The sequence below is a fragment of the Strix aluco genome, chromosome 21 (genome assembly GCF_031877795.1).
Source record: "Strix aluco isolate bStrAlu1 chromosome 21, bStrAlu1.hap1, whole genome shotgun sequence".
In the NCBI taxonomy this organism is placed as follows: Eukaryota; Metazoa; Chordata; class Aves; order Strigiformes; family Strigidae; genus Strix; species Strix aluco.
This window is the reverse complement of record NC_133951.1, coordinates 7,992,412-8,010,180: the sequence shown is the minus strand read 5'-3', so window position 1 is coordinate 8,010,180 and position 17,769 is coordinate 7,992,412. Positions and strand designations below refer to the sequence as shown.

At 41.3% G+C, this 17,769-nt stretch overlaps 1 protein-coding gene across 2 annotated transcripts in view; it reads left to right on the top strand.

Annotated features, from left to right (window-relative positions):
* The window catches only part of ABCC3 (ATP binding cassette subfamily C member 3), a 49,195-nt gene that overhangs the window by 1,988 nt on the left and 29,438 nt on the right, over window positions 1-17,769 (top strand). For both annotated transcript variants that reach the window (XM_074846804.1, XM_074846805.1), the window contains exons 2-5: window positions 12,952-13,128; window positions 14,040-14,165; window positions 15,046-15,183; window positions 16,943-17,068. In XM_074846804.1, the coding sequence (XP_074702905.1) occupies window positions 12,952-13,128; window positions 14,040-14,165; window positions 15,046-15,183; window positions 16,943-17,068 (567 nt within the window). The remainder of the gene's footprint in view (window positions 1-12,951; window positions 13,129-14,039; window positions 14,166-15,045; window positions 15,184-16,942; window positions 17,069-17,769) is intronic.

Sequence of the window (17,769 nt, the reverse complement as noted above, 5' to 3'; positions counted from 1 at the left end):
GGCAGAGGAATGCATTTCTGACCGAGTCTGTGAAGGAAGATGTCAGGCACGTGTTACAAGGCTCTCCAGAATCTTCTTCTTTTGCGTAATTATCACATACTTATACCTCAACATAAAATATTACTAAAGAATAAAAGGAGACTGATTGAAAAGAGACAAGCAGTGTTCCTTAAACAAATGGGCGAACTACTCAATAAGTATAGACCTGTTCTGTTTCTTTGGAATGATCCAGAGATGTTTAGAGTCAGAACAACCTTCCATCTGTTTGTTTTAAAAAACGGTGCTCAATAACTGTGTGAAATGGAACATGTGACCCGGTGACCAGCAGATTGAACTCCATGACCAAGAGTCTTACACCCTACTTTTGGTAGTTGGTGGTATTTTCTCTGTTAACGGGAGTGTGTACAGTGAACTGATTTTGTGAGAGATTTTAAGCAATGACCATATAGTTGACAGTCACCTTGAATTGATTTCCTGTGCAAATGTGTTGTTCCAAATGTAGGTATAGGCTTCTTTTTGAAATATGTCCACAAAAGTTGGTGTTTCTTGTGCTGCTGTGCACCTGAAGAAGGGAGAACAAGGTGAAAGGCAGTTACTGGCCTGTGCACGCAAACTAATGGTGTTCAGCTTTGCAGTTCAGATCCAGAACTTGATAAAATGTTAACCAATATTAATGTTTGCTTTTTCATAGCTGATAAACTTCGACTCTTTCCCCATTTTTTGTCAAAGAAAATCTATATGGAAGCTGAACGACATTAGTGTCAGTTTTAAAACCGTTTAGAGCGAAAGGAAACATGCTGTTCCAGTTTAAACAGTTCTTTGTTTTGGAGTTTAAACCAACTACAATACTTTTATGTTAAAAGGAAGTCAGAATCAAAACAAAACAGTTCAGAATTAGCTCATGAAAATGTTTACATTGAAATATATCAACTTTAACAGATGATTGATTTATCTTGGATTTTTTTGGTTTATCAAAAGTGTTAAGGTTTCAAGTCCTCACCCTGGTGCAAGGTGAGGAATTTTACTGGAAATGTCAACGGGTTGGGTTTTTTGTGTTTGTGAAGAGGCAAAATAATTTCCTGTTCAACCCATTTTAGAAATAAGAAATTAAAGGGAACGCTGTGGGTCACATTAGAAATCTATAAAGGCTTTTGGCTTTCAGCTACTGCTTTACCTGTTGCACATGCAATCAGCAAGTCGCTATTACAAATATAGGGTATTTTCTACATAAAGAGGAACAACTGGAACATTATTTTTTCAAAATGCAGTATGAGCAGTCTCTTCATCTGAACACTTAGAGACATCCCGTCTGCTGCAATTGAGAATTCAGAGCTAGTTGTTACTATCTCCTAGCAGTGTTCCCATGCTGAATGCCCTTCGGGAGGAGATGAATGCAATAGCGCATACCCGCACAAGGCAGTCCTTAGGTATGTTATTTACTATTGCCCATAATTACCTCTTATTTATTGTGTCACATAGCTACTATGTGATAGTAGGTGTGCCAATTAACGTGACCCACAATCTCTGTACTTGAGAAGTAGATACTGATAAATTATTACTTACTTGTTGCTTACTCCACTGTAGTAAAACATGAGCGGTTCATCTGAGAGAAACTGATCTCCTAGGGAGAGTTTGCTGCAAAAGTGTTTTGACCTAGTGACTAAACATGAGCTTAGAAAAACTAATTCTGTTCCAGAGTAAAGACACGTTGTGTCTCTGTGGCTCAGACTCTCTGAGTAAGAAATGGCAGTATGTGTGTTTTATCCTGTGAGGATAAAACACGAAGTGCTCTGCAGTACTTGGGTGCTGTTGGGATGACGGGTCATGTAAACACCTTAGCCTACAGACAGACTAAGTGCCTAGGCTTACGAAGCAGCTTGTGTTTTTGGTGGTTTTTTTTTTTAACAGCATAAATAGGAAATGGGAGGAAAAGTGATAGAGCACTTCATAGGGGAGACCACAACTTCTAGTCAGTTATGGATGAGATCCAGGCTTACTCCTTTTGATCCTGCTTAGCTGACAGAGCTCAGTTTCGTTGCCTACCCTGTGTCTTGGTGTCTTTTTTTTTTTTTTTTTTTCCCCATCCCACGTGGAGTGCTGGCTCCTTCTTCATCCAGAGACTCTTGAGTAATTCAGCAGGAAGTTGCAGCAACTCTCAGAAGTAAACAATACCTCAGTCTTGTCTTTGAAACAGTCTCATACAAGCACCCCTTTAACCTTTAGGTTTGTGGATATTCCTTCACCTTGAGTCATTCTGTGAAATTTTGGTAGATTTGGACTAAAAGTCATGCTGTTCTCTGGAAATGCAGCTTCCTGCTCTGTTAGCTCAAAGTGCCACCAGTCTCCCCTCTACATAATTTCCCCTTTTGCTTCATCATGCATCATGCTTAAATTTTTTGTAGTTCAAGATGACTTAGGATAGCTGTAGTAAGGAAGAAATGTTGTCATCAAGGAAGATGACAAAACCGCAGAAGTTTATTTAAAAAAACCCACAACTTACATGATTTGGCCCTAAATTAATAATAAAATATTGACTTTCAATTATTCCATTGTGTTTTCAACTAAACTAGTTCCAGCAGAGAAGAGTGAAGTGAAAGGTGGTAGCGGGTTGTTGCAAAGGAGGGATTCTGCCGTAGGATGGTATGGTCCAGACTGGCTGTTCTTTATATATTAGCTTCCCTTCCTGCCATGCTGTGATAAACACAGAAAGTTCAGTGTTTATATATATTTAAACATGATACAGATCTCCACATAATCTTTGTTAACTGCATCCAACTTCAGATAATTGAGTTCCACTTCTATAAATCTCTTCACAAACGGTCGTGTCCGGTATCTGTGGTCTTTCTCGTGTTAGGTAGGAGATCAAAAGAGGTAACTTTAATGGTCTTTTCAGACATCAGATCTATCAAGTTGTGCTTGCTCAAAGGGTAGCTGTGTTGGTAACATCCTGAACTTAAAAGCAATTAAGTACTCAAGCTCAAATCCTCCAACATTTTAAGATTCTTGAATTGAGTTGAATGAAAGGTATTGCTAAAGGATTTGGGCCTCAGATTCTTAATGTCAAAAGCAGTATAACTATTTATCATTAGATCTGGAGTATTATCCAGGACCTATTATCATTCATCTGTGTGTAAACAGTATAATAGACTTTATTTGAATCTGTTTGGGAAAGACAGTCGGGATTTGCGAGCTGTGAGCAAAGCTTAATACCAGTGAAAGATGCTAATATCATGGATTTATGGAGTCCTTCAGTGACAGTGTCAACTATTGAAGCTCATGAAAATGACATTCATTTCAGTAGAATATGTGATGGGTTTTTCAAGGAAAGCAGTCATTGCCATTTCCTTCAAACCAGCACACCGATGGGTAAAACGAACAGTACAGTCTCAGTGCAGAAGAATGGGGACGACTGATAAAATTGTCACCACCACCATCTGACCAGTATGATTGAGTCCCTTCTGGAATTCCCAGTTGCAATTCTGGAATTGCAGGAAAAAGGATTTTTAGAAAAAAAAACGCCCAAGGGGAGAAGAATCTTTTTTTGCCGAGGTACACTGAAGCTTTGTGGGAGGTGCTTCACAAAGATCTTCTGGACACAAAAGCCTGCTTGTCCCTCCCTTCCATTTGTTTCCTGGGGGTGGGACAGTAAAACTTGAGGAATACTATAAAGTTTGCTTCCTGAAAAGAAATAATGTCTGAAACAAAATCTAAGTCACATGAGGAGCTCCTTAAAATGGCACTTAAATAAATTGCTACAGTTAAGAATATAAAGCATTTTGAGATGGGCCTAACCTACCTGGTAGGCAAATTACTATGCTGCTGGAGATATAATCCTTTCCTTTCTACATGTGTAAATTTAATGTATTAGAATGAAGAGACTATTTAAAATTTAATTTAAAATTTAATTTAAAAAAAATTCCTTTGAGAAACCTATTAAATGGGATCTTTGATTTTTCCAGTAAGCTAATGCTCCATTTGTCTCCTCATACTGCCGTGACTGTGATGGGCCGTTATCCAGTGGCACGTTATTTGGCTGAGCTGGAGGAGAGCACAGCAACAAGCAGCCAGAGATCTTCCCAGGAATGCATTCAGGCTTTCGTACAACCAGCAGCCTTGATTCTGTGCTGGGCCTGTGTGAGCTGGGACCTTGTCCCTGTGCTAATCTCATGGCAGTGTGAGAGGTGAAGTCAATGTAATAAAACTTAGATCATTTACAATAATGACACGTGCTGGCGTCATAAAGCTTTGAACTAGAGCAGAATAAGAAATGAAGGAGGGGGAGAAGAAAATATATTTCACGGGAGTTGTTTCAAATGTCAGAGTCGTTTAGTTTCAGAAGTAATAATTTCTTTTTTCTTTCCAAAACTTTCTGAGAATTCAGAAACACATTTGACACTTGTCCAGTGGTCTTACAGCAATTCTTGAGGGATGATGCTGCTCTCTTCATAGCAGTACTGGCTGGGTAGATTGAGTTGCAGGGTGTTTGTACAGATCATAGTTAAACATGATTCTTCTAGAAATAGGGCGGTTCTGGGTGTCAAAAATCAAGTTTTAAGCTATATGTTTACATTGTTTGGTTGGTATTGGAGAGAAACTGTGTGTGCAATTGGTTTGGGGTAAAACAATGTACCAGGACAGTTCTGCCTTTGCTCTGATTTCTGTGATTAGCATATTCCTTTTCCATAGTCACCTGATCCTATCTTCTCTTTATCTCTGAATTTTTTGGCTTAATAACACTGAAGGCCAATGTTCACTTTAAGAAGGGAAGGGAAGGGAGAAGAGCTGAGAGGGTTGGGGGAGGCGTAGGAGCAGGCATTTCCCAAAGATGCTACCTGTAGTGATGCTTTGCCAGCTCTTTATCTCCCTGAAACTACTGCCATGGTTTAGGGCCAGACTGTGGATTTCACTCTTTTTCAGAATAAAAATGACTGAAATAAGTAGGTTTGTGGACTGAGAGATGAGTATGATTTGTGCAAATTAACTCTGAGAGTATAGCTAGAGTGTAACGCTTCTCTGTTAGGTGAGCTTAGGTCAGTTCAGTGAGTGATAAACCAGGCTTAATCTTGGCATTAAAGCTCATTAGTACTCAGAGTCTGTCCTTGCCCTCTAGCCTGCTGCTGCATTTGACTTCTTGGAGCTCCCCTAATGAGTGTCCCTGCAGCTGAAGAGCGTGACCAACCTTGGGCACTTGAGATGGCGTGTCACTTTGTATCCTGCCCCACCAAACTCCCACGCTACTGTCATGTTAAAGACAGCCTTGACCAGACACTAAAATCTCATTATCGCTGCAGTCAATTTGCCACTTCCAGCTCCCGCTAGACAGGCAGAATGTCAGAGCAGCACTGATGACAATTTTTTTGTGACAATCCCTTTTATTATTATTCTGCATCAGCTCAACTGGATGGGCCAGATTAAAATGGGGGAGTCAGGGTGGGGAGGGAAGAAAATTAAGCAGGAACCATCTCATTTGCAGCTCTTTCAGCTGTTCCTACCTCTTCTTAATTGAGATACATTCATTATGATCCTTGGATTTACCCTGTTCCTTTCAACTGAAAAGAGATGGGATGGCTCAAGTTAAGGATATTCCTGCACACCCAGCATCACACCGGGCTGAAAGAGGGTAACCCGCTCCTGTATTTGTACTTGCACAAGGCCATAGGAAAGGCCTTTGATGATGCAATTAAAGAAGGTTTTCTCTACAACAGTATATAGCTGTGATCAATTCTAAAAGACAGTTGGGGACTTTCTTCTCCTGAAGGAATGAGCCTGTTTCCTTTTTCTCTCAATCCTGCATTTGATTTGTGAGCATTTGTACCTCTGTGGTTGCACTATGCCTTCCTCTCTGCAAGTCAATAAATGTCCCTCTGTCTGAGCCAGAAGACCGACTGCTACAAAAAGAGTTGAAGTAGATTAATTTTACTTCAGGTGTATGTTGTCTTAGATGCAGGTATTTCCTGTGGTCAACTTGTACTTTATACTCTCTCTTAAACTACAGATATTTTTCTGAAAGCCTCATTTCCTGGGATCACATGACTCTGACACAATACAAACCTGCTTTTTTTTTTCATCCTGCCTCTTTTTGAACATCTGGAGAAGAAGGAGAAACTTACTGTTTTGTATAACACTTGTCACTAGGCCTCTACCTTGATTTTTTGGATGTCTAGTCCACAGTTCTCCAGTGCATTGCATGGCTGATATCATTTGTACCACAAAACTTCAGCTCAAGCAAAAACCTGTGACTAGTTACTCCACAACCATAAACTAGCTTGTATAGGGTATGAACTTGTGCCAGGTCTATCTGATCCATTATTGTGGTTTGAGCTCTGAGGGAAACTGAGCACAAGGCAGCAGCTCAATCCCCCCTTCACCCCAGCACTGAGAAGGAGAAAATGAAGCAAAAGGCTGGGAAATCAAGATAAGGACAGGGAGGGATGACTCCTCCATTATGGTCACGGGCAAAAGACAGACTCATTAGGGGAAGAGAAAAACATAAATTTAGTACAGACACTAATAACAACAACACTTAACAGACAGAGTAGGACCGTGAGAAGCATTACCACATCCTGAAAACACCTTCCCGCACCCCTCCCTTCTTCCCGGGCTCAGCTTTGCTCTCGATATCTCTACCTCCTCCCTGTCCAGTGGCGCAGGGGGGGCAGGGAGTGGGGGGTGCGGTCACTCCTGCCGCTTCTTTCACCTCGGGGTGGAGGGAGGAACGACTTCTGGCATTCTTCCCCTAGTCCAGCATGGTCCTCCTCTCACAAGAGACAGTTCTCCACAAACTCTCTCTGACATGAGTCACTCCCATGAGCGTGTGGATCATCCCCGTGTGTTGCAATCCTCCCAGCAGTGAATTACAACAGCAGGGCCTTCTTCCTGCAGGGTCCTGGCCTCCTTCGGGCACAGTCATCTGCTCTGGTGTGGGGCCCCCCACAGGCAGCAAATCGGCATCTGCTCCACCGTAGACCCTCATGGGTGGCAGAGGGGGCCATGCCATCTCCCCACGGGCTGCAGGGAGGCTCTGCACATGCACACTTCCCCCTGCTTCTCCTCCATTCTTCCACTGGCCTTGGTGTTTGCACAGGAGCTGGGGGAGCTTCGAGAAGCTTCTCAAAGGAGCCACCACTGTAGCCCTCTCCCCCACTACCAAAAACCCCCACCACTCACTCAAACCCAGGACATCCATTAAAATAAGCCATTAAAGATCCTTTTACTGCTGGAAAAGAAAGTTTAGCATCCTGCATGGTGTCCTTCATTAATGTAGATAACTGCTGCAGTGCGCTTTGTAAACAAAAAAATACTATTTCTGGTTATTAATTGTGTAGTTCATGCAGTGCTATAAATGCTTACATCCTCCCAACCCCACCTATTTTCCAAGCAGTATTGCTCTGGTGTTGCAGTGGAGAATGGCATTATCTCTTGTCCTTAAGGGGGGCAGGGGGGAAGGTTGTTCATGTAATCATGTGAAGGAGTTGAGTTGTGCATCAGTCACTGTGGATTAATGAACTCCTCCTGTGTGTAAGGGTGAAATTGTTCCTTTGGAAACATAAATGGATGGTCGTGCGCTGAAAAGGCCATTTGACACTGGCAGCCTTCTGGAGCAGAGTGCTTGTTTGCATTTGTGCTCTAAAATGATTATCAGAGTTTGCTTCAAAAAGATTACCAACAGGGACCACGCAGAGGAGATGGACAACAGCTAGAAGTGGGAGGAGAGACATGGAGAGGCTGAGGTGAAGCCTGTGCTGTACCTAAGACTGAGCCCTGATAGTTTTTGGTGTTGTGATTCAGAGCCACTGCAGAGCCATCCTCGTTGGGAGGAGGCAGTGTGGTAGAGCCAAGAGCAAAACATCCTTTTTTTTTTTTTTCCTCTTCTTTTTTTTTTTTTTTTTTTTTTTGCCAGGCTGTACAAATGAAACTCACTGGCAGGGTATTTACCAGATCTAGGGGCAACAGAAGGGCAGGAAGATTCTCCTCTGCAAGTTCTCACTAACAATTGCTTCTACGAGAGATACCATTTCCATGTTTATTTACTGCAGGGAAGCATTGTTACTTTCAGTTATTCACTTCCCTATCTTTTACTCGTCATGTGTACCTTCCCAGTCAGCTTTCCAATTCGATTTTTAATCTTAAATAATGTGCCAACTAGTGATAACTGACAGAGAATCAGCGATATGGCATGTATTAACCTTGGGTAGCGTGTGAATGACGTCAACGCAATAGCCTTCACCTTCCCATCAGATAAAGAATGAATATGTGTTTCCTGTGTTTTTCCCGATTCTTTCTGTGCTATAGAAACTTAGAGAGAAACATACATTAATTTATCCATACAATTGAGATAACTGTTTGAGACTACAAAAGAGATTGTTAGTCTTTCCTAGGGTTTGGAAGCTTTCTGTTGCTGGCTGTTTGAGGAGCCTTACTGCAGTGTCAGCTGTATGCCGGGTAAACCCAGTGTGAGGCACTTTTATTTTAAACTCCTGTAGTGGAGTAGGAGTTGGTTTAGACTTAAACCCAAGACCAGAACCCTAACTGGTCTTTCTCAGCAGGCTCTATTAACATCATCCTTGGGGTTTGGGAAAGGGATAGACAGGAATTTCCCTGTTTCTGTTTTTCAGCCTAGCTGTAGGCTTTCTGTTTGTTCCCCCTTTTCTTTGAGAGCTGTAAGGCATGATGTGCAAGAAACCCAAGATATGTTGTGTTGAACTTTTCTTTCCTTTAAAGACATTATCAGTTTTAAGGATTGCCTTTTCAATAGCAGTGTTCTTTTCCAGAGGCAAAAGTGTAATAGAAGTACTAAGTATTAGAGCAGATTTAATGTTGCTCAGAGTTTCCCCTGTGGAATACCCTCCCTTAAATAAAGATCATGTATTTAAAACTGCTCATCTAAATGTAAGTCCTACTGCACAGATGAACCTTAACAGGAAGGTCGTATTATCCAAAGACTGTGACTAGAATGATGGGTATGATTGGAAGCTGCTGCAAGGGACAATGTCAATGATATTCTTAACCGAAAGCCCCACTAATTTGTAAGTTTTAGACTCCAGGGGACCCCTTGTCTGCTGTGAAGCTGTAACAAGCATCTCTAATCTCTTTTCCCACGGATGTTGGCATTGCATTTAAGTATTATTACAGGATTAAGTAAATTGTGTGCCCAGGGATTTCGATACAGTGGGCTGGTATTTCTGCAATGCTGTATCTCACCATCAGAGCCTCCGACCTGATCCATGATACTGCATCCAAGGAAATGCTGCTGCTTGCAGACAGTTTCCACAGAGCTCTTGGCAGTCTGGAGGAGCCATGGAGCACAGTGGGAGTCTGGATTAGAAGAGGTCACAGGTTACTGCCCTTAAGACTGGCTCATCGGGAAGAGAGGTGACAGCAATGTTAGCTGTGATGAACACACTTGCTGTTATTTCCCTGCGATGAGTTTCTTAGAGAAAGTGGTGTTTCTCAACATGTGCTGCTGAGTATTTCACCTTGTGAGACTCTTGTTGATGGGTCACTCCGGCTCTGGGTCACTCCGGCTCTGGGTCACCGAGCTGCCTGCAGAGTGTTTTCTGTGGGCTTTCACTGAAGGGGACCCTGAGGCAGAGCTGTGATACACAGGGGAAGGTGAGTGGCTCTCAGGACAGCACAGAGCCACGAGCCAAGGAACATGTGTGCTATCCAACATCAGTGTGTTAGACCTCTTTCAGTAGCAAGTCCAATGAAAACCCTCAAACCCAGACAGCCCAAGGTGGGTAATTTCATCCTCAGTCAGAATGGGACTCAAGAAGCATTTAAACCTGCTCTGCTTACCAGGACAGGGTTCAGAATACGGAAAGGCAAAGCCAGGTTAAAGCAGGAGCCTTAAAGATAGGAGTCAAAGAGCTGGTGTGTCCCTCCAGCCGTTGCTTCTTGTGTTTGTTCTCAAGGGTGTAGTTCCATAAGTTTATTGCTGAATTGAAGGGTATTTAGCAATATTTAACAGTGTTGGCTTCGTCACGATAGATTGTACTGAGACTTCATGTTATATTCTGACTCAAAATTAGTTGTTTAGGGTTGGAGTGGGTATTGGAATATATGCTGTCGGTGTGGTGATTTATAAAGCCATAAAGTGGAACTGCCAGCTCTGTGAAAATAGATCCGGCTTGGTAAGAAACACAACTTTCAGATTCCCAGATTTAAAAGTAATAATAATAATAATTCGTAGCAGAGTCCTGCTACATGGCATAGCAGCATTAGTCCACTGTGGTCCGGTCTTAGGGAGAGCAAGTAATTTGCATGGAATTACATTACTTAAATGTTTTAGGTAGTCTGTCTTCTACCAGGAACACCTCTCATTGTATTCAAGGATGGAAAGAGTCTGTGCTCAGAAAACACCGATTTATTGAAGGGGAAGCTTTTTACAAAAACAGATCTGTTCCAGGAAAGCTTGTTTATCTGGTCCAGGGTGGAACTGGACCTGGGAAAACATTACCAAGGTAGCCAGTAGTCTGGTCTGTCACCTTGGACGCAGGTTTCTCCTTCAGCCCACATCCCTGTTTCCCATGTGCCATGGAAGTAGTAGGCTCCTGTTGGTCATTGGGTGGGTGCTGCTTCTTGTACTTTCATATAATTTTGGCAAGGTTCCACTTTTATTCTTAGGGATAATTCAACCAAATCTCAAAATCTTACGTGTTTTTTTAGGACAGAATTTTTGTTTTCTGGCCAGCTGTATTTATACGTTCAGAAATGAAAGTCCTTTTCCTTGTTTAAATAAGAGTTAATGAAAACCTTTAAATGGTTTGGCAGCCATACAGTCTGTGTCTTGGATACAATAGTCAGCTTGTGTTCAGTCCGAAGTTAATGGACATCTGGGGCAGTTTCTAGGTTGCTGTCAGACAGAAAGCCATTTCTGGACATTTTGGTCTTATAGGAAAGGTTTAAATTAGGAGTGCTTTTTTTTTTTCCCCCTCAATAGCTTTTCCCTTAAACAGAATCTTTGTTTTATTCTGTGCCCATTTATTGCTATTCTTCCTCAGCTTTCCTTTTCCAGGATTCTTTCCAGCAAGCAAAAGGAGCACAATTGCAAACATGCTCAAGACATTGCTAAACCACATGTAATTTAAAGAGGAAATTAGTATTTTGTTGAGTAAATGATAGTAGATAAGCTCCTGCTTTGGAACTAAAGAGCTCTTCAGCTCCAAACTGCTAGAGGGCATCTCCTGCCCCAGGCAGGGTAGCTGCTAGGGGAGTTTATCATGTTAGAGATGCTGAAATGTTTTGATGATGAGCCAAAAATGGGTCCTCTTTAAACGTTATTTCCCTTCCTGGTGCCGGAGACCTGCTCGTTGGAGGAAAACACAGAAATACTTTGAATGTGAGGCTGGAGTTTGGTTTGGTTTGATCTTGTGTTTGAATTGCCATGTAATTGCCCCTGTGGCGTTGATTTGTGGCTGAAGTTTCCCCTAGGTCTGGACAAACCTGTTTAGGTAAATGGGAATGTTTTTATTCCCCTGGCCCAGGCCAGAGCTGGGTACTCGTGTGCCTCCAAAAGAGCCATTTCTCAGCTGGAGAGGCACTAACTCTGTGGCATTAAAGGGTGCAGTTCAGATGTGCAGCTGATGGGTTTGTGCCACCCTTCACCACGGCCAGAGGTTTCATTTGCACAAAAGCTGAAGTACTGAGTGACAAACTTGTCACAGTTCAGCCGAACCATCCTGCAACCTGCCAAGGCTTTGTAGTTTCATTACACTTACGGGCTCTTTCATGTGTATGTGGACTGATACAGTGATACATGTCCCTTCTGACAGATCATCACTGAAACTGAAGGATTGTCAGCAGATTTGGCTCTTCAGTTCTCCTAAAATCAACCATTGCTTTCAGCATTCGGTCTCTTTTGTGTTTGTAAACAAAAGCAGGACTGGAAATACTTTTGAAGAATTCATATTCAGACTAGTCAGTCATTCATTTATAAGGGGTGGGGAGAAGTGGCTCAGCTTAACTGAAACATGCTTCTACTGAGAGCTCATACCCCAAAATAATTAGGTATAAGTAAATGATTCTAGTGCAGAGATAAGGCATATTTGAGCCACAGATATCTTAGTTTTATCATCTGCTTGTTAATGATAGCACAATGAAGTAATTTTACATTTCCTGCAAGTACGTATTTATCTACCACATTTTAAGATGACACATCAGATGGCAAAATGCAAGTTGTGAATTTCCAATAGGTTTGATTAAAACCAAGTTCCCCTTAACTGTACTGAAATGTCTATTTTAGTTTGAACTGTGTAACTGTGTGTTTGTGCATGCTGTGTTCAAATCCTTAGGTACAAGTTGCATATGTGAATTGTGGTGTCCAAGGTCGCAGATGGAAAGCATTGCTTGTGATGTTTGTGAGAAACCCGTATGAAACCTGCACGTACAATACCTTCCTTTTACCTTTGTTTAGAATAGGGAAGTAATTATAGTTGGAGGTGTATGAGTAAGAAGGACAAAATTTTAGTCATAAATGGAGGGGGTTTTCCCAGGTCAGCATACGGTTGATCTAAATCTGGTCATTTTCTCCAGTACTGGGCATTCTTGCTAGATGAGTTTTCAAGTCAAGGATTTTGCCTCAAGAGCTTTGTTTAGCAGTTTTACTCCAGGCTGGGAATGCCTGAGAAATATTGTGGTATCAGCACCTGTAACTAAGCCTTAGCAAAGACTGAAAGACAAGGGGTTTGTCTGCTACAAAATGTATGTCCAACTCTGAGATACGGGAGGGCAGAAGTCTCCTTTTTTAGATTTTGCCCAGTATTTATAACTGTACTTAGCCCTTTTACTATAACAGATTAACCACAAGTGGTTGGGATAGGTATTTTGGGAAAGCTTTTACTAAGGCCGTGTGCTAACTCCAGCAGATTCTGGATACAACTTCTTCAAGCAGATGTTCCAATTGGCAGCACTTCTGCCTCTCTATTAATAAACATCTCATCTTTTTTCCAGGATTCAAATCTTTCGATACACACTGATAATCCAGACCTGACACCATGTTTCCAGAATACTGTCCTAGCGTGGATCCCCAGCATTTACCTGTGGAGTGCATTACCCTTTTATCTTCTCTACCTAAAGCACAACAAGAGAGGGTACATTGTGCTTTCCATGTTGAGCAGGTTCAAGACGGTAAGATGTCCTTGCAGTGTTCCACGAGTAATGTGCAGTTTTGAGTTTGTTAGTGTTAGTTCAGTGTCCAAGCAAGTGCTGCAGTAGGGTTTAAACAAAATTCCCTCTGATTTATGGGGGAACTGAAGAACTTGCTTATAGGAAACAGCAGTGTATGTACAGATTTCTGAGGAAGAATACCAAAGGAAAGCTCATCTGTAAGGAAATCCTTCCTGCAAGCCCACCTTTCTGGGTAGAGAGAGGAGTTGATTGCTCTGCAGAAGAGAGTTCAGCCCTTTGTTGAGCCAAAATTATGCTGCTTCACCCTTACTTAAGCTTTAAATCACTGAAAGCTGCAAAACAAAGGCGTTAAGATAGGTCTAGCGAGAATTTAATCTCATTGTGAAAGTGAGCACAAGAAGTCATTTTTTCAAGCCACTCTACCCACCCAATAGCTATGTGAATTCATCTGCATCTTGTGTTTAAGACGTGGCTGGTGTCAACAGCACCTCGGGTTTATAGATGGCTAGGTTTAAGGAAAGCAAGCAAGTTGCTTTCCATAGGCCATGAGAGAACTGGGGTTATTCCTGGAGAAAAATGCCAGGCATTTTTCAGGGCATGTCTGCCTTTAATCTGGATGCTGCCTGTGTTTCCAAGCAAAACTGAATAGTATGGGAAAAAAACAGGTAAATACATTAGTCTTTCTAGTAGTTGTGTTTGCAAATCCCTCGGAAAGCAGTTGAGACGAGATCCTTGGTTTGAGTGCGGTGGGACAGCTCCATTAGCCTGACTGCAGCTGATCACCGCAGCGGTGTTGTTCTGTTTACACAGCTTTGTCTTGCTGGGAATCTGTGAATCATAAAGGTTTTGCTAGCTCTCTGACTGCCCCTGGAGATTAGTTTACCAAATGCTGTTTGTTTGACTGTTTTCAGCTGTTCGGTGTCCTGCTGTGGTGCGTGAGCTGGGCAGATCTCTTCTACTCTTTCCACGAGCTCCTGCAAAACAGAACGCCTCCACCAGTCTATTTTGTAACTCCATTGATCGTTGGCATCACTGTGGTTTGTAGCTGTTTCTGTTTATTGTAACCAGTAAGAATAACTCTTTCTTAGACAGATGAAGGAGGAAAAGGGTTCCTTTGCATTCGTTGCCTTATCCTGTGCTCTTTTAACTGAATTATGAGTACTTGTATTACTGAAGCAAATTTTGCTTATCAAAAAGGCCGCGGTTACAGATCTCTCTCTCACGTAGATTCAGCTATGTAAATCAAAATCTTTATAATGGTGAGATTGTTCTGCCTCCCACCTTGTTCTCATCTCTTTCTGCAGGCTTGTGATTCAGGTGTGGAAAGAATTTGGTTATGACTTTGCCTAAACAGGAAGATATGATAGAGCATGGCTTGTGCATTGTTCAGTATTGTATTGGACTTTGTCAAACTGTGTCTTTTATCTGGTGGCTGTTCCTCCATTAAACAGAAACCAAATTTGCTTTGCCTAGGATGACAAACAGGCTTGTGGCTGTTGTATGAAAAATGAAGCAGTAAAATTTTTTAATTCCCTTGGTTAGGTTTTTTAAAATCTTGTTTTCTAGACAAGTCGTGATTGTCCATCTGAACTGGAGAAATGACAGCTCTTACATTTGTTTGAAGTGTTTGTGGCTAATAGTCAATTGTGCCTAGCCCTAGGTACAAAGTCTGGTTTAAAAATTGAATGATGGAGATGAGGCTCTGAAAACAGTAAAAACACATTATTTCATGAAGTTATTCACTGCTTTCCTTAGATAGAGGAGGTTTTGCCATTGACTTCTGTGAAGTTATGAAGGGGCCGTATTTCACAGAGGTCCTGTTGTCGATGATGACTGTAATAGCTGCCAACTGAGAGTGTGAATAGGGGGAGCAGTGGGATGGGATTGTGTTCACTGTTCCTGTATTTACTTTTACAGCTGATAGCTACACTGCTTATTCAATACGAAAGGCTGAGAGGAGTTCAGTCCTCTGGAGTGCTCATTATCTTCTGGTTTTTGTCTGTGCTCTGTGCCGTGGGGCCTTTCCGGTCTAAGATCATGACTACAACAGCACAGGTAACACACCATCCTTGTTAGCACTTGGAGAACAGGAAATGTAGCATTAACATCTCTATGAAGAGAATGAATCACCGAGTTTGGAGTCAGATCTGAGCCCAGCTTTTGCCAGAGAGAAAGAGAAGTTTAGTTCTGTTGCCTTGACTCAGACTTGTGTAACTTGAAGGGAACTGGGATTTCTCATGCAATGTCAAAAACCAAATTTTGCTTGGCCCAAGGCTATACTGGAAACCTGATAGACATGTGAGGGCTGTACCAACACTGTATATATATTAGAACAGACTCTTTTTTTCTTTTTTTTTTCCCTTCCCTTTTCCGTTTTGCAGCCCCCTTCCCTTGCCATGCTTAAATAGGGATGGGTAGTAATCGGAGATGACAGATTTTTAATATGTAATGTTTCTTTTTTGCTTAGGCAGCTTGGCCACATTATACAGCTCCATAGGCTTTCTTTTGTCAGTGCCTGATGTGCTGAGGACAGCATTTTGACTCCAACTGTGGCTGTAAATAGAGAACAGAAAGTTGGAGGGAGAGAAAAGAAACCTGGGCTGTTATGATTCCTGTTTGAAAACATAGCAGGTTCTCCCACAGTAAGAAAGTTATGTTTTTCACAGAAACAAATTTCACTAAGTAGGGCAAAGCAGATTGCTTCAGTGATTAGATCATCAAAGGCTAGGAGTGAAAAGGAGTGTTTGAAAAACATTAAGGTGATTGCTTCTTCTCAGTGAAATCAGTGTTGATTCTGTTTGGTGATTTCTTTTTTTTTTTATACTTACTTTTTGTAACTATTAGCAGCATTATCCTTTTAGCAAGGATTTTGCTATACCAGGCTGTTGTAAATACTCCAGCAGAGATTGAATTAAACCTTAAATGACAGTCTGTGCAAAACTTCTTCAGAAAATAGCTGCAAGCCTGGTGAGACCCTTTCAAACACCACTTAAAGTCAATTTAAAAACTGTAGTAGCGGTGAATAAGTACAATTATTGGACTATCAATGTTTGAATCCTTAATCAACTTAAGATTATGGGTGCAGAGCCTTAAAATGGGTATGGGTAATGTTTCTCCTGTTCTTGCAAGTTCCGAGGACCAAATACTCTTCCAAATACTCTTTCAGTACTCTTGCACTTAAGGTTTAAATATTTCAAGTGAACAGTGAGAGCATTCACAACTACATTAGGGTATGAAAGAGCTGTATAAGGGACGTACCCTCACAGCAAGAAGTTTTAAGTCAACTGCAGGCTCATATGAGTAGGAAAGGAAATATCTCTAGAGCAGATGGAACTGTTATTATGCAATACAGTGTTTTTTTGCAGCTTCTTCTGAAAGTATTTAACACTGACTGCTTGTCAGTGACAAGACACTAAAGTAAATGGATGTTCTCTGATCTGGGTTGACAACTCCTATGCTTAAGACATGATCTTGTAAGAACCCCTGGAGGTAATTTAAAAGGATGTCATGCAGCCCTGATTCCAGAGGGTGTCTGCATGCAGTGAAGATGTATAAGCACTTTGAACTTGACATAATTTAACGAGAAGCTTGGAGATAAGCATGTTCTTAGGCACTTTACAGACTACGTGCATACTTTTGTAAGATAATTCCTGCTAGCAACTCCTTTGCAGTATTCAACTGTAGAGGAAGAAAGGAATTGCCAAAAGAAGCTGTGAAAAATGCAGTGTGTGTGTGTGTGTGTGTGTGTGTGTGTTGGGGGGGCTGGGAAGTACAATAAAACCAATAATTTACTGTGTTTGTTTTTCCCCTTCAGGGCCATGTAAATGAAAGGTTCAGGTTTACCACGTTTTACATCTACTTTGCTTTGATAATCATTGAGTTGATCCTTTCGTGTTTTAAAGAAAAGCCTCCATTTTTTTCCCCTGTTAGTACAGATCCTGTAAGTATTTTTACTTTGCCTTATTTGCATATTACAGACTATATCATGTTTTGAGAATTCCACGGAGAATACTTATGATTGAAAACAGCTTTGGATTGTCACTGAGATTGCAGTAGTTAGTGACCCCCTTACAAAACATGGGCTATGGAGAGTACTACTGGGGTTTGAAGCCTTTTTCCATTATATGTGCCATCAGCAATGATGAAGCTATGTAGTGAAAGCAGCTCTCCTGCTTGCTGCCTCACAGCAGTTTAAATTACATTTATGAACACTGAAGTGTAATATTAATTATTTCAAGAGTGGTTTTTGTGGAGATGGTGGTCTACTTGCTTAACATTCATTTACAGTTAGCTAAAGTCTGTAAGGGTTGTCTTAATAAACGAGTTCTATATGTGTTGAGAATAGATATGGAAAAACATTAATAACAGAAGATATTAGTGGTGTCACAGGTTAAATTTCTTCTCCAATTCATAAAATGGTCTCTGTAGTTGGATTTATGTTTGAACCAAGCTGAGAGAGAAGTTGAGTTCATTTCTTAAACTGAACATTTTGAAAACTATAGAATGACATTTCACTTCATATAAGTGTGATTTAAAGGCAGTATATGAAGGAATTTTTAAAGATAAAGAGTTCTGCGTGATATGGGAAATGAAAGAAATAAATTTTGTGTCTTGTTAGGACGTAGGTACATGCATGTAGTA